This window comes from Rattus norvegicus, chromosome 3 (assembly GCF_036323735.1).
Source record: "Rattus norvegicus strain BN/NHsdMcwi chromosome 3, GRCr8, whole genome shotgun sequence".
Taxonomy (NCBI): domain Eukaryota; kingdom Metazoa; phylum Chordata; class Mammalia; order Rodentia; family Muridae; genus Rattus; species Rattus norvegicus.
The window spans coordinates 165,516,557-165,541,487 of record NC_086021.1 but is presented as its reverse complement, the minus strand read 5'-3'; the positions used below and the strand labels follow the sequence as shown (position 1 = coordinate 165,541,487).

The 24,931-nt window shown below is 46.1% G+C and overlaps 1 protein-coding gene across 4 annotated transcripts; it reads right to left on the bottom strand.

The window, feature by feature from the left end:
• Positions 1-1,227: 1,227 nt before the first annotated feature.
• Aar2 (AAR2 splicing factor) lies at positions 1,228-24,021 on the bottom strand. Of its 4 annotated transcripts, none has more exons than XM_039104615.2 (5): positions 23,896-23,917; positions 23,461-23,683; positions 19,504-20,305; positions 15,257-15,486; positions 1,228-3,787 (listed from the first exon to the last, which is right to left on the bottom strand). In XM_039104615.2, exons 2-5 carry the CDS (start codon positions 23,521-23,523, stop codon positions 3,620-3,622), a joined length of 1,263 nt encoding a protein of 420 aa, XP_038960543.1. In that variant the 5' UTR covers positions 23,524-23,683; positions 23,896-23,917; the 3' UTR covers positions 1,228-3,619. The 4 variants fall into 4 exon arrangements, with proteins under 4 accessions (XP_038960543.1, XP_006235461.1, NP_001100005.1 ...); XM_063283376.1 differs by lacking the exon at positions 1,228-3,787 and adding an exon at positions 8,563-13,319; XM_006235399.5 differs by lacking the exon at positions 23,461-23,683 and having other exon boundaries at positions 23,896-24,021.
• Positions 24,022-24,931: the final 910 nt, after the last annotated feature.

The following is a 24,931-nucleotide window of genomic DNA, read 5'->3' as shown; positions in this document are numbered from 1 at the left end:
AAGTTTTCTACTATTCAAGTGGTAAGACGTGTCAGCTAGGCTTGGAGGAAGAAGGGGTTGTTAAGGAGGCCGGCAGGAGGGTTTGGCAAGTCATTGCTGCTGCTGGTTCTGTTAATAGGATAACCCAGCCTTGCGAATAAGAGCCGGACCCCAGGAGGCCTGCATTTGAGAGCTGGAAACCAGGGCAGGTCTTGCCAATAGCTTCACTTCTGGATGTGTTGAAACTGGAAAAAAGCGTTCAGAGATCAGCTATCCTGACGATTCTACTTCGGTGGCTTCTCTTCCGTAAACACTGCAAACTTTCAGTAATAATTACCTTGTTTTCACATTCCTTATTATCACACGGGATGGTGGAGTTTGACCTCTTAGATCAACAAGGTGGGGTGGTGAGAGAAAGTCGATTCCTGAGAGTTGTCCTGACCTCCACACACATGTAAACACATGCAAACACACATATGTAATGGGGGACAAATAGACAGACAGACAGACAGACAGACAGACAGACAGACACACACACACACACACACACACACACACAGAGGGACATGCAAAGACCCAGAGTTCTAGAATTTCTGCTTCAAACATTTTTTTTTCTTTTTTCTTTTTTTCGGAGCTGGGGACCGAACCCAGGGCCTTGCGCTTGCTAGGCAAGCGCTCTACCACTGAGCTAAATCCCCAACCCCTGCTTCAAACATTTTAGGCCCCAGGAACACTGCCTTGTATAAATATAATTTCCTTTCTGAAATTTGTGATAACCCAGGGACAACTTTTAATACTTGGAGGACCCTGAAAAATTTTATCAGAACCCCCAAATCAATCTATCTATCTATCTATCTATCTATCTATCTATCTATCTATCTATCTAAGCTAACTTTCTTCTATATAAAGAGACTTAGGCCCTTTGCAAAAATGTTTGTCCAAGGTCACATAGTTGCTAGTCAACAAAGCCAAGGCCTGCACCTGGGGGAGGGGCTGGAAGGGAGGGCTCTCCTACACATAAAAGGGTAGTGAAGGGAAATCATAGCTGTGAACACAAGACAGAGTGGGCGATGGGTGCCCGGAAGCACAGGCTGGACTCTCATCCTCGATGCTTACTGTTGTGTGACCCTGGAAAAACATTGTTCTCTGAGTTCACTTTCATACAAGTCCAACAGGGATAACTGATGGTGAGACTCGCTGCACACTGTTTGCTGTGAGGATTAAGTGAGGTGACAAAACAGTGCATTCTTTTTTTTTTTTTTAAGATTTATTTATTTATTTTATGTAAGTACACTGTCGCTGTCTTCAGTCACACCAGAAGAGGGCATCAGATCCCCTTACAGATGGTTGTGAGACACCACGTGGTTGTGGGATTTGAACTCAGGACCTCTGCCCGTGCTCTTAACCGCTGAGCCGTCTCTCCAGCCCCAGAACAGTGCATTCTTTAAGCAGCAGCTTCTCTTTCTCAACGCATTTTTAAGCATTCATAGAGGGGCCTCTGGGCAAACCCAGGTACACTTGGGGAATGGTCCAACAGCAAGGTGCTGTCTTCAGAATGATTGTGGGAGACACATTTTGTCCCAGAGGTGCTGCCTCCATCAAATGTGACCTGTTGCTGCTTGATAATGTCACTCAAAAAGACAAACAAAAAACAAAACAAAACAAAACAAAAAAAACAAACCACCACCACCAACAAAAAAACACCCCAAACACAAACTGAATTTAACTAAAGCTCTTAAATCTGTGTGGAGTGCGATAGGGGTCTACGCTTTGACAAGTGTCCCACCACGAACCTCTGCTTCTGAGGGCACGCCGTGGGCGGTCCTCATCTGTCACCCTGTGGATCTGCCTATGCTGGGTATTGCACGTGAGGAAAGCTTGTTACAAGTCTGGTCTCCCTTCCCTCAGCACATTGTATGTTAGTGAATGTGTGGTATGTGTGTTAGGTGCCTTTGTGTGCGAGCGTGTGGAGGTCAGAGGTTGATACTGGATGTCTTCTGTCACTTTTCCACCTAATTTTTGAGACAGGGTCTCACACTGAACCTGCAGCTTAACAAGTTTCGGCTCACTAGAAAGCCCCTGGGCTCTCCCTATCTCTGCAGTACTGGTGTGCACTGTGGCCCTGGCTTCCACACGAGCTCTGGGGATCTGAAGGTCTCAAGCTTGTATTCCAAGCACTTTACCCATTGAGGCAACTCCCCAGCCCCAGGCACATGTTGCAGCCCGAATCAGAAATTCATTTGCTGGGATCTGCACTTTTAACACAGTCCCCAGGTAGTTGTGATGAGTGGGCTTTGTGGGGAAAAAAGGAATAGCAATTCCCACAAGGTAAAACCAGGTTAATGTAGAGCTACAGGGCGTCTCTCTCACTGGACACAGGCAAAGCTGGCTGCCTGCCTTCTCCAGACACTGCAGGGGGTGAGCAGGGTCTTCCGGGCAGGTTCTGCAGGTACAAGTGTTGTCTATGGCCAACAGCTTGGCTACTTTGGAAACCAGGCAGATTAGCTCTAAGAGACTCATACAGGGGGATTAGCCCCAACTCAAAGGCTTTAATGTACATTGTGCTCTTGGACAAACATCTCCAAGGAAACAAGAGGAACCAAGTCTTAAACAGCAGGACTCTCACTCAGAGGCCTGCTGTGAGCTCGAGCCTCAGAAGAGGATTCCAGAGTAGCCGAGGCAGAGGTCAGGGCGGAGGGCCTGGGAGACCCTCTTGAGGCAGAACTCTGCCCACACTGCACAGTGGGTGTGTCCTCAAGACTCCCTGACACCAGAGACGTGACGGCACTCATGAGAACCCCACAGCAGGACTGGGGAGAATTAAGCTACCCAGATATCTCCATGGCTCGGAAGAAAAGGCCCAGACTTTAATAGGCCTAATAAGCAGGCTCAGAGGAGAGCCTCCCCTTTGTTGTTGATTTCCATGTCATCACAAGAGTCATGGTAGCCTTAGTGAAAAATGGGGCTACGTGGGAGGCTTCCATGTTCCGCTTCAGTGTGAGGCCTCAGGACAATAGTGACAGCAGCAGTAGGCCCCACAGCCGGCAGCCAATTCAGGTATCAACCACTGGGCTTCTGGCAGAAGGAGGTGTAGATGAAGCCGGCCACCTGCCAGACTCAACCCACCATCTTCCTTGTCACCCGTTCCCAGGCTAAGCTCCTAAGAGGTCAGTGGCCTGAGTTCTGGCAGGTTTCTCCCATTCAACCAGGAGCAGGCAGAAATTCTATACAAACCACATTCAACTTTAAACTTACATTTAACTTAAAAACTCACTAACTTAATACCAAAGACCCCAGGGTGGATCTGGTTTCTTTCTTCTTTAGTAGCTATGGAATAGCTCTTCTGAATTTAATGTTCATTTTCTCATTGTCAGAAGGAATAAGACTGTTGCCAGGGCAGGTTCCATCTAGCCCCCCCCCCCTTTTTTTTCCCTGAAATTCGGCGGCAGGGCCAGGCTACAGGGACCCACGAGTGGCCACTTCTGTAGTAGAGGAATGTATTTGCTGGTGCACACAGGCTCTGGGTCCATCTTTGCAGGACCTGACTGGATCACTGCTGCGGCATTCTAGGACAGATGAGTGGGAGAGCCTGGGTCATAGCCATGAGGGAAGGGGTCTCCCATGGCCTGAGGATTTGCAGTTAGGCAGTCTCGATGTTCTCAGGGAGCTCCACCACCACTGGGGCGCAGTCCTCTGGCTCTGAAGTAAAATCCCAGCGGAACTTCTTAGTCAGGTGGGCTTGGAACTTTTCTGCCTTCTTCCTCAGGGTGGCTTCCACAGCAACACTGCAGGCGGAAGAAAAGAAAACCTACAGGGGACAGAGGATAAGTTACTCCTGAGAACAGGGACCAAGAGAGCTGTGGAATTTTCCTCCTGGTGTGTAGTCTCTGGGGCAGTAGATCAGCTGCTGCTGGCACCGTCCCAGGACACCTGCTCTGCACCCCCAAACCAAGAAGGAAGACATTGCAACAGGACTGGAATGGAAAATTACCACGCTGAGCACAAATGCCCCATGACAAGTAATATCGCTAGGGTTACCTCTCCAGCCTCACCCAGCGTGGGGTGGGGTGTGGAGACCGACAGGGCACCGGGCAATAATACAGACGATAACACAGTATACCAGGCGTTGTAAAGAAAAGTTCGGGGAGACCATAAGCCCTTGGATCTCATAAAGTCCTAGGCCTTCAGCCAACAAGGCTGAATTGCTGCTCTGATCTTCTAAGTGGGCCATAGACTGCCAGTTTGAGGCTTCTATTCCTCTTAAAAGGTGTCTTTAATGTTCATTTTAAAAAGCATCACCATTGTTTAAAGTGTGGTAAAACAGCTGCAGCTTCCATTTAAACTATTTGTAAGTGATTAGCCAATGTCAATGTGTGAATCCCCATTGTGCAACCATTACCAATGCTCAGCCTGAGAAACCTCATCTTCTCCAACTGACATCTACCCACACACACCAGTTCTCATTCCGCTCCCCTGGTGTTTGGCAACTTTCTGTCTCTGTGACTCTGACTAGAGAGGAGTCATAGTATCTGTCCTTTTGTGGCTGGCTTATGTCACTTAGCAGGTCTTCAAGGTTCACCTATGTTGAAGCACATGATAGAACTTCCTTTCTTTAAAACTAAAGAGACATGGTGGTGTAAATCTGTAATCCCAGCACTCAGAAGGCTGAGGCAGAGGCAATTCAAGCTCAAGGCCAGCTTGGGTTACTCAGTAAGACCCTGTCCCTAAGCTTCCCCACCCCCAATTCACACACACTCGTAGGCTGGCATGTTTGTGTGTATGTGTGTATAATACATGTGATATATATTATATACACACGTTTACCTTGTAAGAGGGTTTTACTTTTATTTGTGTGTATTTGTGCCGCTGTGTCTGAGAAGACCCATACTCACGATGATGGCTGCAGAGAACGGAGGTGGGCATTGAACACCCCGGAGCTAGAGTTATAGGTGGCTGTGAGCTGCCTAACATGGATGCTGGGAACTGAACTCAGATCCTTAGCAATTAAGCCCTAACACCTCTTGGGCCTCTGGTAGTCCACACTGCTTGCCATTCGCCTGTCAATGGCCATGGGTGCCTGCTCTTAGGCACTGAGCACAGAGCTTCCACGGACACAGCTGTACAGATATTCGAGTCCCTGCTCTCTGTTCTGTGGGTGCAGACCGAGACATGGAACTGCTAGACCTCATGGCGACCCTGCCTTAGGGACACTGCACAGCAGCTGTACCACAGCACATCACCACCAGCAGAACCAGGGGTCCGGTTTCTCTGCAGCCTGCTCAATGGTTCCTCACCTCACTGATTTATTGATCTTTTGACAATGACCTTTGAGTCATGAGATAGGTTTGACAGCTATCTCTGTAATTTTGATTTGTGTTTCTCTAATGATCAGTGATATTTACACATTTGAGGGGTAGTCTAGGTCCTGAGAATAAGAGCAAGCTACTACTTCTTAAACAACCTTACTGTTCTCAAAAAAGTTTCAATTAAACCGTACTTCCTCCATGCTCTGAGAAAAATACACCAAAGTGTGGTTTTATTATTTGTTTTCTTAATTAATTGATTAATTAATTTTTAAAGACGAGGTCTTACTATGTATCCCTGGCCAGCCTGGCCTTGAGCTCAAAGAGATCAGCCTGCCTCTCCCTTGCAAGTGCTGGCATTAAGGGTGGGTGCCACCAAATCCCCCTCAGGATGTATTCTTCCCGGATGTGGGGTGGAAAGAAATTCAGTTACCCAGAAGGGAATACAAAGGTTTTTGTTTGTAGACCTGTTACCCTACAGTCCTATTGCAGACATGACAACAGGACATAGCAACCATGACTCAGTGTCCTCCAGTTGTAGCTGGTCTGTACACCCACCACTCGGTTTACGGAGCTTGTCTGACAAAGGCAACAGACAGACTGCAGCTGATTCCAAGTGGCAACGCCAACTTCTCCACTGGAGTGGGGTCACAACTGCAATAGCAAGCCAGAACAGAGACTTCCTGGAGGAGTACGACTGGGGAACAAAGCTCCGGTGTGCTCCTCTGAGCCCAGGGTTACCTCAATTTCACTGAAATAACAGGCGTATTATTTACTGCCGATCTCATCCAAGAGAAAAGCCTTCCAAAATAATGGCTCTCTCACACCTGCATTCTGGACTCCTGGTATTCTAACATAAAAATTGTTTAAAGCACAGAAGAATGAAGATGACTGTGGGCTCAAAGAAAATGTATTTTTGGCTCTTTTGCAGTTCCTGGCATGGAATAATTGTTCACTATGTGACAGCACTGGAGATGATCTAGAATGAGCTTGCACACCAGGCCCCAGAATGCTGCTGGCTTATGTGACTTGCTAAGGCCTAAGCTGAAATGAATTGCTCTGAACTCTGCTCCTCTAGCATTAGGTTTGGCTTCTCCCATGGCATTTCTCATGCTGTCTTATGTCACAGTGGTTTATGCCTAAAAGAGCAGGGAATGAATTCTAATTACCTATGTGTCCAACATAGAATATTACCCGGAGCCTGGCACAGAGTTAGATGGGGCCCCGGGATGCTAACCAAACAGAAAGAACAACAGGCAGATTTAAACTGAGCTGCACTTGGCAATGCCGGAAGTGAGACACTGGAACAAACTGCTCCCAGAGTCATCACCCACCCTCCCCCTTTTTGAACATGCCGGAGAATAAAATTAACTAGCAGCAGGTACAAGCGAAGACTCTGGTCTTCTCTATTAAGCTTCTAGGTTGAAAAGTGTTTTGTCTTTGTTGTCATTAGATCTATGCTATCGTTATAGCATGGAAGGCTGGAGGGCAGGCAGGCACTACTCCCCTCACACAAGGATGCTGGGTCACCACACCATGGAGGGCAGGCGAGCACTACTCCCTCACGCAAGGATGCTGGGTCACTACACCATGGAGGGCAGGCGAGCACTACTCCCCTCACGCAAGGATGCTGGGTCACCACACCATGGAGGGCAGGCGAGCACTACTCCCTCACGCAAGGATGCTGGGTCACTACACCATGGAGGGCAGGCGAGCACTACTCCCCTCATACAAGGATGCTGGGTCACCACACCATGGAGGGCAGGCGAGCACTACTCCCTTACACTGTGCTCAGCAGGATCCCAGCAGGCCGGGACAGTCAATCTTAGTTTCTCCACTACAGCCTCCTTCTTTCTCAACAAAGCAAATACATCCCTGATCCTAAACTCTTTTTTTTTTTTGGTTCTTTTTTTTTTTTCGGAGCTGGGGACCGAACCCAGGGCCTTGCGCTTCCTAGGTAAGCGCTCTACCACTGAGCTAAATCCCCAGCCCCTGATCCTAAACTCTTAATCTTGCTCTGTGGATACTTCTACAACTGTCACCTTTGCCAGTCTCTGGAACCTGGGCCACAGAACCACAGTGACTGTCATTTTTAAAGACAGACCAGCTTTACTGACGTACACTTGTACACAATTAAGTGTTCCTACGGCACTGTCTGACTTGGGAGACTACCCATAACTATGCAGCCAGTGGACGATTACGCATGGGCATTGGCTTTTCTTTCGGAATCTGGTCCCCAGGCAGGAAGCCTCTGTGGATTTGTTGAGGCCTCACCATACTTAGGTCTCAGAACAGGTTGTTTGCCCTTAAAAATGCTCTGGTGTTGCCCTTGTACAGTTAAACCTTTTGGCCTCCCTCCCCGCTCCCATTCCCAGCCCCTACCACCTATTTTTCTTTATAGTTTGTCTAAGACACTGTCTTAGCAAGGCCTTGAATTCACTCTGTGGCCCAATCTGGCCTCCGATTTTCAGTCCTGCCTCACTCAGGCTTTCTCCCAAATGCTGGGACTACAGAGTGTGTTACCACACTGCTTGATGGTTCAGAAACAATTCAGAAAAGATGTTTAAGAACATTTAGTTAGGGTTTAGGATAAAACTCAGTAACAGTGATTACCTAGTACTGGTGAGGCCTTGGCTCAATTTTCACTGACCCTCCCTCCTGCAGGGGATACCGTGTGTGTGTGTGTGTGTGTGTGTGTGTGTGTGTGTGTGTGTGTATTCAAGCAATAATTTATTCTGTTTTTTTTTTTTAATTTTTAGATTACTTCTATGCTCTCTTTAGAAAACTTGGTAATCATCTAGTTACTTTATTCCCTAAGGTAAAATCAAGTAACAATTTCCAGCACCATGAAAAAATGAATCATCTTAATTTTGGCTAATTAATCTTGGATACTGTTTTTTAGAATACTTTTAAAACAAGACGATCACATTCTGCAAATGAATGAATTTATCTAAAATAAAAAAAAAAATTGGGCCAAGTAAGGTAGTGGCACAGGACTTTAGTCCCAGCACTCAGGAGGCAGAGGCAGGTGGATTTGTAGGTTTAAGAGTCTTGGTCCACAGAGTGAACTCCAGGCCAGCCTAGGCTACACAGTGAGACTGTGTGTGAAAACAAAACAAAAACCAAAAACCAAATAAAAAACAACCCAAAAGCCCCCCAAACCCAAATAAAATAAAAATAAAGTGTGAACTTTAATTATTAAATCTATTATGAAATTGAAAAAAGAAAAAACAACAAAAACAAAAAAAGGCCCCAAAACTCCAGTGATAAATATTGATGCTTTTCTTTTCTTTTTTTTTTTTTTTTCCTCTTTTTTTTTTTGGAGCTGAGGACCGAACCCAGGGCCTTGCGCTTGCCACTGAGCTAAATCCCCAACCCCATATTAATGCTTTTCAAACACAAAGCTTGGGGTCTGCACAGTGACTGCATCACAGAGGATAGCTGAGTCTATCTTATCCTAGTTTTATGGCTAGTCCAGGAAAGAAACTTCCTTAGCTATAACAGACCTGCTCAAGTGACTGACTCAGAAAAGAAGCTGGCCAGAAGAACAGTGTTATCTCTGTGACCCGAGTGGTTTTAAAGACGACTGCACTGGGGTAGTGGTGAGTCAGAGTGAAAAGCACCGGCTCACTGCTTCTTTACAACAGATTCTCTGTGTGGTCCTGGCTGACAAGGAACTTGCTATGTAGTCCAGGCTGGCCCGGAACTCAGAGAGAGCCCCTGCCCCTGCCCTGCCTCCCGAGGTATGTACCAGCATGCCTGGCCTCATGTCTTTAATGATTTTTCTAAAACTTACACTTACTTAATTTACATGTGCACACAGCATGCATGTGGAGTCACCACGTGGGGTTCTCAGATGAAACTTAAGTCGCAGCCTTGGTGGCAAGCACCTTTATCTGCTGAGCCTTGTCCCCAGCCTGGAATCTTGTCTTCCAAGCTCAATTCAGAAAACTCGGGTTGTTTCCACTGGAGCTATAATGATAAATGTGTGCTCTCCTACAATGGACTTCAGATCCAGATCTCAGCCCTGTCAGCCCTGGTTCTATGAGTGTAAATGAAAACATTAGGCATGTACCGTATGATGTGGCCGTATATGCAACGTCTCGCCCTGTTTTGAGAGCTAAACGAGACAATGCACATTGAGCATACAAAGCCACAGTCAGTGGCAGAAGGAGGTAGAAAGGTTTATGATCTGAAGTTGGAAAGATGGCTCAGTGGTTAAGACCACTGGCTGCTCTTCCAGATGATCTGGCGTGACTCCCAGCACCCACATGGTAGCCCACAGCAGTCCATAACTCTCAATTCCAGAGAACCAGACATCCTCTTCTGGTCTCCATGGGCACTAGGCATGCAAATGGTACAGAAACATACATGTGGGCAAAACTCCCAGACACATTAATTTTTTAAAGTTTACTATGAAAACGTTATAGGTGTTATTGAGACGAGGGGTGCAGCTCACGAGGACAAAGTTCTGGGTTCCATCTCCAATACCACATTACCTGCACATGGTAGCACATGCTAGGAAACCTGGCACCTGGGAGGTGGAGGCAGGAGGATCACAAGTTAAAGATCGTGTACATTAATAGTGAGTTTGACGCTAGCATGAGATAAACTAAACCTCACCCACCGTAAAAATAAGACAAAAAACAAAAAACAAAGCAAAAACAAAACCCTACAGACACAATTGCTGGAGACAGCGCCCAGAACAGAGGCAGAGCAGGAAGCTCGCCTGTAGAGCTGTGTGACAACACAAGGTCACAGGTGTGTAACTGTGCCTAAACACGATGTGGGCGGGGCAGAGCCCTTGTTCTGTGCACAGCGCTTTCCAACACACTATTAATTCCAGATTATCTTTTCATTGACTTTAAAGAAATTATGGTGAGTTAAGTTGCTTTAAATGAAAGAGAAAAAAAGCCTTTTTGTAAAACAAATCATTTTTATTTGAGCCAAATCCAAGGGATTTATAAAAGCCTGTGGCATTTATTCAAGTGTCTCACATGGGAAGGTTGGAGAAAAAAAATCAATGGCTGAGGCCATTATGGTGCCGATTTTATCCATGCTAATGTGGCTGTCTTTAATGTCTGTAAGTGCTTACACACACATACCAGTCCCTCTCCACAAACAGCAGACATTTATGTGCCTAAGCAAGGAAGTTAGCTCCACTTGACGAGCTGAGGAGAGAGGAGACAGCAAGCTGAGGAAGCTTTTAAGGCCTGATTCATTCAGTTACAAACTCCCCAAGTGAGTGCCTCTGCATGGGGGATCAGATTCTCACTGCCAAGATGGTGTTAAAAAAACATCTTTGTGGGGAACGCTGTATTAACTTCAAGAAGCGCAACCCTTGCAGGATGCTAGTGGTAATGTGGTATCGGAGATGGAACCCAGGACTTTGTCCTTGTGAGGAAAGAACCAACTGAGCTGCATTTTAAAAAAAAAGGGGGGGCTGGGGATTTAGCTCAGTGGTAGAGCGCTTACCTAGGAAGCGCAAGGCCCTGGGTTCGGTCCCCAGCTCCGAAAAAAAGAACCAAAAAAAAAAAAAAGCTTTGTAATATCCTAGTCCCAACTGTGCTTTTGAAATATCAATATCCCCCACATAAAGCTCGTCTGAATCCCTTAAGCCCCTCAATATTAACCCCAGCCATAATCTGCCCCTCCCTTTTGATGCATCAATGCCCTTTATAACACTTTACTGTTTCTGTGTATGAATGCTTTTTATTTTCTGAGACAGAGTTTCTCTGTAGACCTGTCTATCCTGGAACTTGCTATGTAGACCAGGCCGGCACTCGCAGAGATCCACCTGCCTCTGCCTCCCACGTGCTGGAATTAAGGACATGTGCCACTCAGACTTTACTGTTTACACATGTATCTGCATTATCAAAGGAATTATCAACACTTTACATGTGAAAAAAACAAGTAGTAACACAGGTCAAATGTAAAGTGTTAGGTGTTGACTAGGTGTTGAAAATGACCAATGAGAAAAAACTGCAGGTCTATAGTTTTGTGGGAAACGCTGGATTAGCTTCAAGATCCTTGCAGGATGCTAGTGGCAAGTATGGAACAGGCTGAGGGCACCGAAGGAGGCAGAGACAAGGGACGGCCTCACACAGACAGAGTACGGGCAAGGACAGGGCAGGCTGAGGAGACTCAGGTGCTGCCCAGGAGGCAGACATATGGATGTAAAGTTTCAGTTATATGAAGTTCCAGGGAACACTCTAAAAACAAGCTATAGTCAATATGGCTTTGAACATTTTCAAATGTGCTGACAGAGGAAGTCAGACTCAGAGGACGTGCTTTTTAAAATTAAAACAAAGGGAGACCAGGCACAGTGCTCGTGTGTATGTTCTAGTTCCTTAGACTGACAGTCACGTACGTCCAGGAGTTCAAAGCCAGCCTCAGAAACAAAACAAGATCCCATCTCAGAAGAAGAGAAGAAAGAGAAGAGAAGAGAAGGGAAGGGAAGGGAAGGGAAGGGGAGGGAGGGGAGGGGAGGGGAGGGGAGGGGAGGGGAGGGAAGGGGAGGGGAGGGGAGGGAAGGGAAGGGGAGGGGAGGGGAGGGGAGGGGAGGGAAGGGAAGCGGCATGGAACAGTGTGGCCTGTCTGGGGCTTGCGGTGATGAGAGAACAGAGTAGCTGGGGACAAGGCCGAGAGCCCAGTAACAAGCCTCAGGGCCAAGGCCGGCACCTTACACTTCCCAGGCAATTGAGAGCCACTGAGAAATGGGATCAGAGCTACATTTTGGAGCAACAGAGGCAGCAGTGCAGGAAGCAGATGGTTTAACGAGCTGAGCACAGAGGCTGATGTAGTCTAGGAGAGACCAAGGCCTGAGCTCTGACCACGGGACAGGGCAGGCCTGTAACACCACTACCGGTAATTCTTCACTTAAATCATCTGTTTACTTCTTGCTGTCAGGGACTTTTGACACTCTTGTTCAAGTGTACTTACTTAGAACAAAATCGTGTATATAGCAGGTGCTCAGTTAGTCCTCCTAAATCAGTGAGCCCTGGAGGGCAGGAACCCTAGCTAAGTCCTATTTGCACTCCTCGACAATTGCAGTGGGATGCAGTACATAACGGCTGTTCAAGAACACTTACTGGTGTGGTGTTATAAAGGCATATATCCTAAACATTCTCCAGCAGTGGCATCAGCTGGTATAACTCAGTAAGTAGGTGAGGCCCCACGTTTTATCCCCAGTATCCCATAAACTGGGTGTCTGGCACACACCTGTAATCCCAAGACTTGGGACGCAGACAATGCAGGATCTGAAATTCAAAGCCATTTTTTGCTACAAAGGGAGTTTGAAGCCAACTAGAGCTAGAGAGCTTGTCTAAAAATAAAAGGCCCCAAACAACTAAATGACATTACATTTCTTGTTCAGAGAGTTTTTCAAACTTTCAGTCCTACACAACCCACGCGGGCATCAAGCAATCCAGCTGGGCCCTGGGCATTTTTTGCAGATTCCCATGACCTTCCTGTGCTTGTGTGACAGTATTCACTCACATCGTGAGGGTAGTACCTCACTCCCTGGGCTGCGTCATTTCCCATAGCTGCACCAACGGGGACAAGTTAGCGCTTGATATCCGCCTCACACTGCCTGGCAGCTCAGTGATGCTGTGAGGAGGGTCCCCTAGAGGTGGAACAAAGATTTAACTCGTCTGTTCCACAAGAACAGAAAAGGGCAGTTTAATTCTTCTGAAGTAGAACACAACAGGCTCAAGCCATCACTTGACAATCCATCACTACAGTCGTGAGTCCTCCAAATGCTGCCTAACTAGAGCCCCTTCCAAAAGCATGGCAGCTCTGGAAGAGTGTTCTGTACCTTCTGAGAAACAGCATCCACAGAGAGGCAGGGGGCGCTATGTACTAATTCTTTTTTCCAGTGCTGAGAATTGAACCCAGAGCCTTGAAACTGTTAGGCAACCACTTACCAGGTTTGTTTCTTGATTTGAAAAATGAGAACGATCTGATCTGTCCAACAGACACATGTGATGGTTAACCTCAGGGGCCGATCTGATAGGAGCTAGAATCACCCGGGCATGCCTGTGGGGATTTTGCTGATTAGGTTAACTGAGGCACAGAGATTGACCCAGTAATCCCAGGCTAGGATCCTGGAATGTACAGAGAAGCAAGTGAGCTAAACACAGGCATCCACCCTCTGCTTCTACACCGTGGAAGCCATGTGAGCGGTTGCCTCAGACTCCTGCTGCTGGACTCCCCCACTACAATGGGATGGAACTTTGAACTATAAATTCAAGAATAAATCAAGCTAATTCTCCTTTATGCTGCTTTGATCAGGTTATCTGGTCACAGCAGCAGAACAAGTAACTTAGACATCATCTAACACAATAACCATGGTGTCTGTTACCCAACGGCATTGACAAATACTAGCTTCTTCTGTGGGCGGGTATAATAAGAGTCAGACACCACCTTCGATGGAACGGGCCTTACGGGGCATCACACGCAGGAGAGCTACATGGCTGGCACAGGAGCTATGGGAACAGACAACTAGCTGCTTCTGTCTCTGCAAAACTTGAGAGTTACAAAATGTGAGTGACAGAGGCTGTCCCAAGTCCATAAAGGAATGGAATCTGTTTGCCAAGGGAGGAAATAGTACAGGATGAAGACTCTAACTTGTTTGAAGCTCTTTCCCTAATTACCACTCATAATGAAAATTTAATTGCCAAGTTAAAAGCAAATTTTACTGTTTCTGTCAGAGAATCTCTGCAGAAACTGGCACATTTTGTTTGAACAGGAAATCAAAGTTGCTTTAATGCTTAAATGAGATCTAAGGAGCTGCAGATGCTTCTTTGGGAATAACAGGCTTCAAAACTCGGCCTCACCAGCTGCATCAACTCAGCTTCGGCAAGAACTAGGAGCTGGCGCTCGGGTTTACTGTGCTTTATATGCCCCTGGGTTCTTGCCTTGGAAGTTCCATGTGTTTGGTGATTGTAAGAGGTGGGGCCTGGGAGAGGTTCTTAGCTCACTGGGTAGTGCTCTTGGGAAGGATTGATGTAGCAACAGTGGGGTTCTTGGTTGGTTTTCACAGAGGTTGTCACTGGTAGAGCCAACAGGTCCTACGCTCTGAGACTCCAAAGCCAAGAGCTAAATACACCTTGGCTGAGGCTGCAGCCAGTTCTTCCTTTAAAAGCACTCACTGCTGGGGCCGGAGAGATGGCTCAGCAATCAAGAGCACTGACTGCTCTTCCAGAGGTCCTGAGTTCAATTCCCAGAAACCACATGGTGGCTCACGACCATCTGTAATGGGATCTGACGCCCTCTTCTGGTGTGTCTGAAGACAGCTGCAACATACTCACATACATAAAATAAATAAATTGCTCACTGCACAGCATAATGACCTGAGCTCACTCCTCAGAACCCACAAGGCATCCACAAGTTGTGTCCTGACCTCCACATGCATCCCATGGTGCATGTGCCCACCCTCATACACTACATTTAAGAAATAAAAGATAGGGGTTGGGGATTTAGCTCAGTGGTAGAGCGCTTGCCTAGCAAGCACAAGGCCTGGGTTCGGTCCCCAGCTCCGAAAAAAAGAAAAGAAAAAAAAAAAAAGAAATAAAAGATAAATTAGACTGCCTCACATACTCCCTTATAGTAATAAAAAACAGCTAGGTGGGGTTGGGGATTTAGCTCAGTGGTAGAGTGCTTGCCTAGCAAGCACAAGGCCCTGGGTTCGGTCCCCAGCTCCGAAGGAAAAAAAAAAAAAAACAACCAGCTAGGCAGTGGAGAGGAAACGGATTCTAAGTACCTAGTGTGGGCCCTTTGTGGGTGACATGTGGACAGACAGTAGAGACGGGGTCTCTGGCAAAGAGGTGCTCACAACACAGTACAAGATAGAGAACTAGGAAACATCAGAACCGTCATGGAAAACAGCGAAAGAAAAAGGTGACCCGCCAGAGGGTGGTCTCACATGGGTGCCTTCCTGATGAACCACATTGGCATCAGCGCAGAGTACCCACCTGTAAGGTACTGGTGAGGAAGTTGTCCTGGGAGACAATGTCCACAAAGAAGTCAGCCGGGATCTCACCGAGCTGGTGATACAGGATGGAGATGAGGCTGACGTACAGGGCGTGGTGCTTCACCATGGCAGTTTCAGACCGACACAGGAGGTTCAGGAGCCGCTTCCAGTGCTCAAATGCCTCATACACATTGCCCAGCAGGAAGCACACAAAGGCAAACTGGAGTTCACCTGTGAGGTACAGAGAAGGGCTAAGATCCTCAGAGCATGAAGCCCCGGCCGACACTTCCCTACATGATTTACAATGCCGTCCTTCACACCACATCTTAGTCCCAGGGAGCCTGGGCCCTTGTCATCCAATAGAACTTAGAACGGGAGTCTTCATCCAATAAGCACTGGGCAAACACTTGCTGAACTGCTATCGGTTCAAACCATGAGCCACCGAACCGTGGCCAGGTATATACTCAACACTGGGCCACAAGGGAAGAGGAGGAACTACTGTACACCCACCTCACACTTCAGTATGTGGGCCCTAAACCTGCCCATCAGAATTACTACATCCCATTAAAAGCAAAGCTGCTCGAGTTAGAGAGGTAGCCAGGGTTAGGACTATTTGCTGCTCTTCCAGAGGATTGAAGTTCAGTTTCTAGCACTTGCTACAGGCAGCTAAGCCACCTGTGACTCTCGCCGCAGGGGATCTTCTGGTCTCTGTGTGCACCTGCACCCATACACATATCTAACACACACACACACACACACACACACGCACGCACGCACGCACGCACGCGTGCGCACACACACACACACACAACTTAAAAATAATAAAATAAATCCTAAAGTTTAAAAACAGAAAGTAAGTAAAGCTGCCTCTGTTTGTCACCTCAGAGGTTTTGGTAAGCAGTGATGTGCCAAGAGTTTTGAAAGAAGTTTTTAGTCTTTCCATATGGGCATAACGTGTACACATTTCATTAAAGTTATTCATATATGGGGGAAAGAAGCAAAGATAACAGGGTCCAGGATTTGTAAAAACAAGATCGGGGTGAAGTTTTTTGTCTATATGTTTGCTTTTACATCTTATGTATATGAGTGCACTGTCTCTCTCTTCAGACACACCAGAAGGCATGGATCCCATTACAGAGGGTTGTGAGCCACCATGTGGTTGCTGGGATTTGAACTCAGGACCTCTGGAAAAGCAGTCAGTGCCCATAACTGGTGAGTCATCTCTCCAGCCCCTAAAGTGTAGTATTTTACAATTAACATTTGAGTCACTGACATGGTCACCCTTTAGTGGCTACTCTTCTAAGTTTCCCAGATGACACGAACAACTCTAGAGCTGGTGAAAAGCTGCCATCACACGTCACGCTCACAGTCCTTAGCCCTATTCCTCTAGGTCATCAGGAAAGGTAGCATCTTTCTCATCTTAAGATGGGGTCAAGGGTGTGTCCAAGACTGTATGACTAATGTTTTGAATAATGGAAGAAAGCTGTAACAGATCTGATGCTGGGTAGGAACACTTTGAGAGTCTCCACAGCAGGAAATCCCTAAGGTCCTCTTGTAGGGCTAGCCCACCAGTCGGCTTTGTTTTGTTCATTTACTCACAGGGCTCTGATTCCATCTCAGTGAGCAGCTGAGGGCTAAGAGCATGGACTCTGGAGCCAAACTTCCTGGATTCAAATCTTAGCTCTCCCACTTAGCAGCAGTATGACCTAAGGCAAGTTACTTACTCTGCTGTGCCTCCGTTTTCTTATCTGAGTGTTATAATGAAGGGTAAATCTCTACAGTGCATGTTGTGTTCAGACTAATATGGGCACACAGCAGCACTCAGAATGCTAGCTCCTATTCCCAATCTCCAACAGATACCTGTCTCCAACAAAGACCCAATGATCCGGAAGCCACTGTACGTGTGCAAGCCACTTGGGTCCTGCCTGGCAGACAGACTGCATCTGAGCAGGATGTAGTGGTTCAACCTGTAATCCCAGCACTTGGGAGATAGGAGGCAGGGGAATCACTGCCACTGCAAGTTCCAGGATCCTGGGTTACAAAGACCCTGCTTCTAAAGAAATGAATACAGAATGAATATGTATGTATGTACATATGTATGTATGTGTGTGTGTGTATGTATATGTGTATATATATATATATATATATATATATATATTTTTTTTTTTTTTTTTTTTGAAACAAGGTCCCAGCTGGCCTCGAACTCATTGAGATCTACCTGTCTCTGCCTTCCCTGTGCTGGGATTCAAGATGTATGCCACCTATGCCTGGCATGGATATATTTTGCATATTGAAATGTTTAAGAGATAGAAAACAAGATTCCTAATCATGTTTAGCAAGATCCAGGGGTTACTCATATAACATAGTATGTCATGCATTACAATGCACCTAGTAAAGATTTATTTGTTATGTGCATTGGTGTTCTGTCCGAGCGTGAGGGTGCCACATCCTCTGGAACTGGTGCCACAGACAGCTGTGAGCTGCCATGTGGATGTAGGAATTGAACCAGGGTTCTTTGGAAGAGTAGTCAGTGCTGTTACCCACTGAACCAGCTCTCCAGCCCCATGATGCACCTATAAAATATCCATTTTATCATCAGTTCAGCCAGGGATATAAAAAGGTCTATAACCAAACTTGTCACCAACCTTCCCCACTAGGAAGTTATGTGATGCCCTGGACAGTTTATAGACAATAAGGACTGGCATTAGAGGTGTTACAGGGGCTGGGGAGCTGCTCAGTCAGGGAAATGCTTGTCTTGCAAAGAACATGGACCAGAGTCCGGACCCAGAACTGGAATTTAAAAAGCTGAAGTGGTGGTACACGTGCTCTCACCCCCAGCACTGGAGAGGCAGAGACAGGCAGATGCCTACCCAGGGTCTACTCCCAGCCAACCTAGTCTACTTGGTGAGTTCGAGGTCAATGAGAGGCCCTATCTCAAAAGAAGAAGGTCCGCAGAACTTAAGGAACAATACCCCAGAGGCTAACCTTTGGCTGCCATATGTGGCACGTGCACAAACACACACAGAGAGCATGCCAAAATGTTTGTTGTCACTAATGTTCAGAAATAGAAAGATGGCAGCTTTTCAACCCCTGAACTGAAAAGTCTAAGAATCTATGCTGGGTGCTGTCAAAGGTGATGAACTGTCTCCCACCACCTGCTGAGAGAGGAGGCAAATCTGGCAATTCTTGCACAATCCAACCCTGAACCCAGGCACCTTCACCACAGTGCTCAAGAGGCTCTATTTACAACAGGAACTAGGAGCGCCTATGGAGTGGCCACTGAGAACTAGTTGCACAGCTCTGGGCTATACAGTTGTAAAGCAGATGAGCGGTGATGGAAATGCTGACAGCACAGCACAGCACAGCACAGCACAGCACAGCACAGCACAGCACAGGACATTGCCCTCTAATCCTGTCCCTAGAAAACCCACATACACTCCTACAATATACCTCAACTGAAAAGACTGGCATACAAAGGATAAGAGAAATACATAGAAACACACAGGAAAAAGAGAAAAAAGAAAAGAAAAACTGCACTCAACCATGAAGATAGTTGTTTCTAGGTATAGGACTTAGAGTAAATTTTATTTTTATTCTGTGATAAGTACATATTATTTTAAAATTAAGAGTGTAAGCAGCAATAAAACTATAACAATTAAAATAAAAATAAAAGTCCTGGTCTAAGCCAGTAAAAAGAGAAACATTTTAAGAAGTCAAAAGCGAGGTACTCTCTTATTCTCTTTCCTCAGCCTTCTCTCCCCATTCCCCTCCCACCTCTGCCTTTCTCTGTCTCTATTCCCTCAACTCCCCTCCCCATGCCCTAAATAAACTCTGGTAAAAAAAAAAAAAAAAAAAATTCAAAAGCAAACTGAGATGTTAGGTGAAGGCTTCTAGGAACACAGATCAGGCCTAGCAACTAGGAGCCTTGGGCTCCAATCTCACCGTGACCACTATTGGTCAAATCCTTCCTCTTTGCAGGGGTAGGCTATGTCAGCAATTTTCAAACATGGGATTACGTACACAGGCTCATGTAAGATGCTCAAATCATTAGATAAGACAGCCAGCCAGCTAGACCCATTTTAGAGCTCTTGACTTAAAGTCTCTAGGCTACGGGTGAAGATGCATTCCAATGACTACTAGCAGTCCACCTCCTACCTCCTTTAAGAACACTGGGCAGATAAGCCAAGATGAGCCTCTATTCTAAGCACCCCCACTAGCATCCTCCCCCAAAGCCTAGCTCCTTCTTACCAAGGACATCCTGGGGGTTGCCAGGGAACTGCTTGCTGAGCACAGTCTCGAGGGCATAGCTCAAGTCCATGCTGTGCCTGGTGATCTCTGCTGGTGTGGCACCTGCTGGGAACATCTGAGTGGGCAGCTCTGAGAAGCGGATCTCTGTCCCCGCCCTGGGCTTCATCTCAGGCAGCCGGGCCAAGCCCTCTTGGTAGCTTCTGCACTCGGTGCCACAGAGCGGTAGGTTCTGTTCCACCCTGTCCTTGGTGTACCTCATGGAAAGCACGGGAAGCACATCTGAGAAGGCGCAGATCTGCCGGCTCTCAGGCTGCAGCTTCTCCATGGTGGCCTCACTGATGAAGTTGGTGAGTGAGATCCACTTCTTGAGTGTACCATATGGGTAAGGTCCCAGAAACTGGTCCAGCTCTGGGAGATTGGCTCTCATGGCTTCTACTTCAGCCTCTGGAGCTGGAGACAGGTCTACCTCTTCCTGAACTGCATTCCAGCGCAGGACTGTCAACTCCCGCTGCTTCAGGCTAAGAAAGAAGCCCATCCGAGGGCCCACCTCCCTGGGATTGGCCTTGTCCACAGAGCTGTAGTAAAGGAAGTGGACACCAGGGGGGATCATCTTCACACCCCGGAACTTGGGCCCCACCTCCCAGGAGTTGTAGTCAATGCCAAACTCTGTCCCCTTGGGCATGTTCAGAATGACCACAGTGGCTCCTTCAAAGAAGAGTTGCTTGGCTAACTCAGGATCCATCTGCATGGAAGCCATGAGGCCAGTGGAGGGTAACCAAAAGCAGGACTCTTTTTTTGTCTCCTAGAACAGCAGAGAGAGGCAGGGGGTGGGAGAGAGTGAATGAATATGAGTTGACCAGAATATGGGGAAAGGCTATTTTATTACTTGCACATTCTCTATATCAAATATTGAGTTAGATCCTGACAGAAATTAACTCCCTTTAATCCCCATGACAACCCTGCATCTGTCTAACAGATGAGGAAAATCAGGATCGAAGAGATTTGGGGGTGTGATTTAAGGAGCAATAGTCTTCATTCCACCACGCCAGGGGCATCCCTTAAAGACAGGTGGCCATACAGTACCAAATGCAAACCTGCCCGCTGGTACTGCAGGCTTGTGTCTACTGCCCATCAGATGTCTTTCTCTCAACAGCAGGGGAAGGTGGAAAAGGTTCAAATGGCTCATTTTAAACTAGAACAATGCAAAAGTCATCTTAAGCTACAATTCTACCTAAAACCTGCTACTGGAGAATACCATAAGATCTGTCAAAGACGACCAAATCAAACTGGCTACCTAATTTCCCATGAGCATCTAAAGTTAACAAAAAGTCTGAGGTGTGGAGGAGAGCTTTTCAAACTCCCTTCTTTCACTCATCAACAACCTCGTTGAAAATGAGGGAGAAGAAAGGGCTGGTTTCCTAGTTTAAAGACAACATGGCAGGGTGCAGTGGTACACACCTGTATTCCCAACCCTTGCTGGACCGAGGCAGAGAAATCGGGAGTTCAAGATCACCCTTGATTGCTAGAGACTGTCTCAAAAATCAAACAATGAAGGGTTGGGGATTTAGCTTAGTGGTAGAGCGCTTGTCTAGCAAGCGCAAGGCCCTGGGTTCGGTCCTCAGCTCCGGAAAAAAAAAAAAAATCAAACAATGAAAACAAGCAGCTGGTGGGAAGACAGTTAACTGAGTACAGTGATTGTCCATTGCACACAAAGGATCCTTGCACACGCGCGCGCACACACACACACACACACACACATCTGTGAGAGAGGCAGAGGCAGGAGGATCAGACGTTAAAGTCATTCTCAGCTACACAGTGAATTGGAAGCCAGACTGCGATATGTACACAAGACACTGTCTTAAAAACAAGCAAGTAATCACAAAACAAAACCACCTAAAGTCCAGGGATCAAACAGTTTCCCACAGAGCCACAATTCATCCAGAGAAGACTGACATGGCAGGTCTACAATATTTGAGGAGAGGCTTAGATTCTTTATTTTATCCACATTTAAATTCCTTATAAAGACCCTTTGGTTAAAAACAAAGGCATCAGGGGTTGCTGGCAAATACTCAGTGAGTAAGGGCATTTGCCTTTTAAGCCTGACAACCTCACTTCGATGGCCAGATACTATAAAGTAGAAGGAGAAAAGAGAACCCACAAAGTTGTCTAACCTTCACATGCTTGCCCCAGCATATGACCCACCACCCCATCATTCACTCACATGCACACAATGTAAAACACAATTGTGTAGCAGACGCTGTCTCTGCAGTATTTGTAAGAATGTTTTCAGCATGAACCAATTTAAGCCAATCAACTATTCCGACTTTTACTAAATTGAGTAGGAAGTCACTCACCAGTCCAACAGACACACACTCAGATTACAGGCACTGTGCGGGATTGTTACTGGGCCCTAAAAGAAATATTCGGGGCTGGGGATTTAGCTCAGTGGTAGAGCGCTTGCCTAGGAAGCGCAAGGCCCTGGGTTCGGTCCCCAGCTCCGAAAAAAAGAACCAAAAAAAAAAAAAAAAAGAAAAAAAAAAAGAAATATTCACAGAATAAGACCACTGAAAAACAGATGTTTGTGTTTTACAGAGGTGGCCTCAAAATTAACAATCAGGAAAATCAAGTGTGTCTTGCTGTTGTTTTTTTAATTTTTAAAAAAGATTTATTTTTTTTTTTTAAAGATTTATTTATTTATTATATATAAGTACACTGTAGCTGTCTTCAGACACACCAGAAGAGGGCATCGGATCTCTTTACAGATGGTTGTGAGCCACCATGTGGTTGCTGGGAATTGAACTCATGACCTCTGGAAGAGCAGTCGGGTGCTCTTAACCGCTGAGCCATCTCTCCAGCCCTAAAAAAGATTTATTTAATTATTATAAATACACTGTAGCAGTCTTCAGACACACCAGAAGAGGACATCAAATCTCATTACAGATGGTTGTGAGCCACCATGTGGTTGCTGGGATTTGAACTCAGGACCTCTGGAAAAGCAGTCAGTGCTCTTAACCACTGAGCCATCTCTCCAGCCCCTATTCTTTTATTTAAAACAAACAAACAAACAAACAAAAATCCTTTTACAAAAAATATGGGCTGGATGCCCTCTTCTAGTGTGTCTGAAGATAGCTTCAGTGTACTCATAAATACAATAAATCTTTAAAAAAATATTAGGCGTACACTTTATTGTCTTTACCTTAAAAACAAACAAACAGAAGAAAGGTCTCTAAATCAGCACTCTTTTTCAAACTGCAAGACATAACTTGAGTTAAGAAATCATTTTTAGACATAAAGCTAATCTGAAATAATGGAAAAAGTTATACAGAAAGCAGAAGAGGATGCTGAATTCCCTGAAACTGGAGTTAGAGGTAGTTTTAGCACCATAAAGGTGGTAGGAACTGAGTCCAAATTCTCTGGAAGAGCAGGCAAGTCACTTAACCACCAAGTCATCTCTCCAGCACTGAGAAGAGAAGTTTTAAGCCATCAAAATGCCACAAGGAACAAGGATAGGACTGGTTCCATGAAGGCCTGTGCCTCTATGCGTGGTCACTGCATAAAAGTCTTGTGCCTGTAGTTCAGTCAAAAAAAGTCTGGAACATACAAATGGGATGCATTCTTCACAACCCTGCAATACAGAAAGACACCTCCTCAGCCTATTCACCAACTCCCAAGAGCAAGAGTCCTTGGTCCTCAATGCCTTCTCTATCTGGCTTTAGGGAACATAAAATTCTTACTATGGCCCGAAAATGCTACAAGAATTACTTTTGGCAATTCTTCAGCTTACTTAATACCACCCCAATCCGACGACTGTTCCAACCACACTGGCTTCTTTCTGACCCTCAAACCAGAGAAAACTCTACCCACAGCATTTTGTCAAACTTTTTTTTTTTTTCTAATCTTGTAAAGCCTCCTCGACCCAGGACTAAGTCAAAAGTTCCGTGATTATACTCTGGATACCTTGAAGCCTTTCAATTCCAGTGACTGGTGTGTAACTTTGTGTACTTGATTGAAGACTGTCATGCCTCCAGAACTCGAGTCCTAGGTCCCTAGCGTATGCACGAAGCTTAAAACTTACTTACTACAATATACATTTAAATAAAGCCAGGAAGCCAGGTGGGTGACTTACAGGAAGCCACGCAGAACCAGCTCCAGTGAGTATACGATCTCTGGTTCCCAAGATCTACAGTTAAAAGGGGGGAAAAGTTACTTCGTGAGCCCCAGAGAGCCTGACCATGGTGTCCCTGGAGATGGGTTTTCAGAAATAAAGGCCTCCCGAGACACCAGATCACAAATTCAGACTCCGCCGGCGCGATTCTGAGACAAGAAACGAGGTGACCCGATCACATTTAACGAAACCAAAGGACGAAAGGAGCACCAAGAGCTGACACTCACCGTATTACCTCACGTTCGGGCTCCGCGGAAACTGGACGGAAGTTCGGCTGCTTTGGAGCCGGATAGGTGCTACAGAAAAAGTAGTCCGGCGGAGTCCCCGGTCTCAGAAGAAATGGCCCGTGCTTCCAGGTTCCTCACGATAAAGCACTGCCATTTTCTTCTTACTGGTTCATTTAACTTCCCGAATTGTGAATAACGATTTTAATTAAACTATACACTTTATATCCCCGTCCAGAAACATACTCAACCAGCTGCAGTCCTTTGGTCTCAAGCAGACACGGACTAGCCAAAGCATGGTCCAGGTGTTGGCACACAGTCGTGGTTTGTCACACTTCAGCCACATTTACTATGCCAGTCACCATGTCAGAAGTTCCCTATTACCTCCAAGTCTCCCTAGTTTCAGAACCAAGGCTGTTGCCTAAAGAGAGAAGCAGTTCTTTCAACAGCCACCACAGCAGTTCCTCCAGCAGTGACCACCCAGTGTTTTCTAGGCCTTACGGAATACAACAGTCAAGCTCTAAATCGCGCACTGAGTGAGGAATCCTGCCTGTCTTTTTCCTCTCGATTTCCTTAGAACCTAGCACATAGCCCTCATCGATGTACTGTGCATTTAATAACAAAGCAAATAATGTGGTATAATAAATGACTATTTGTGGGCCTAGCCTTGTGCTGGGTGGTTCTGTGCATCAGAATTCACCAAGAACCAGAGCCACTGGGGGATATATAGACACTACTTCTAATCTTTTCACTAATCCTAGCCAATGTGGGACCCTCCTCTAATCTTGTATTTCCAACTCTACCTACCTGATTATAAGCTTGTTTATCTGTAAAGACCGGATTTTCAAAGGCCTTCAATCAATCTCTTCTTCAGGTGACTTTACCAAGACTGGCTGTATCTACAATGACTGACAGAACAGAGGACGACCTCCATCTTCATTATCGAGCCTCTTTTTTTTTTTTTTTTTATAAATTTATTTTTTAAGATTTTATTTTATTGTATGAGTACACTGTAGCTGCCTTCAGACACACCAGAAGA

Excerpts from the sequence above, each read along its gene's own strand:
- Aar2 (XM_039104615.2), bottom strand. The coding sequence starts at position 23,523 with ATGACAGTCTTCAATCAAGTACACAAAGTTACACACCAGTCACTGGAA. Across the intron at positions 20,306-23,460 it reads TGGAATTGAAAGGCTTCAAG|GAGACAAAAAAAGAGTCCTG; the intron begins GTATCCAGAGTA and ends CTGCTGTTCTAG. Across the intron at positions 3,788-15,256 it reads TCCTCACCAGTACCTTACAG|GTTTTCTTTTCTTCCGCCTG; the intron begins GTGGGTACTCTG and ends TGTCCCCTGTAG.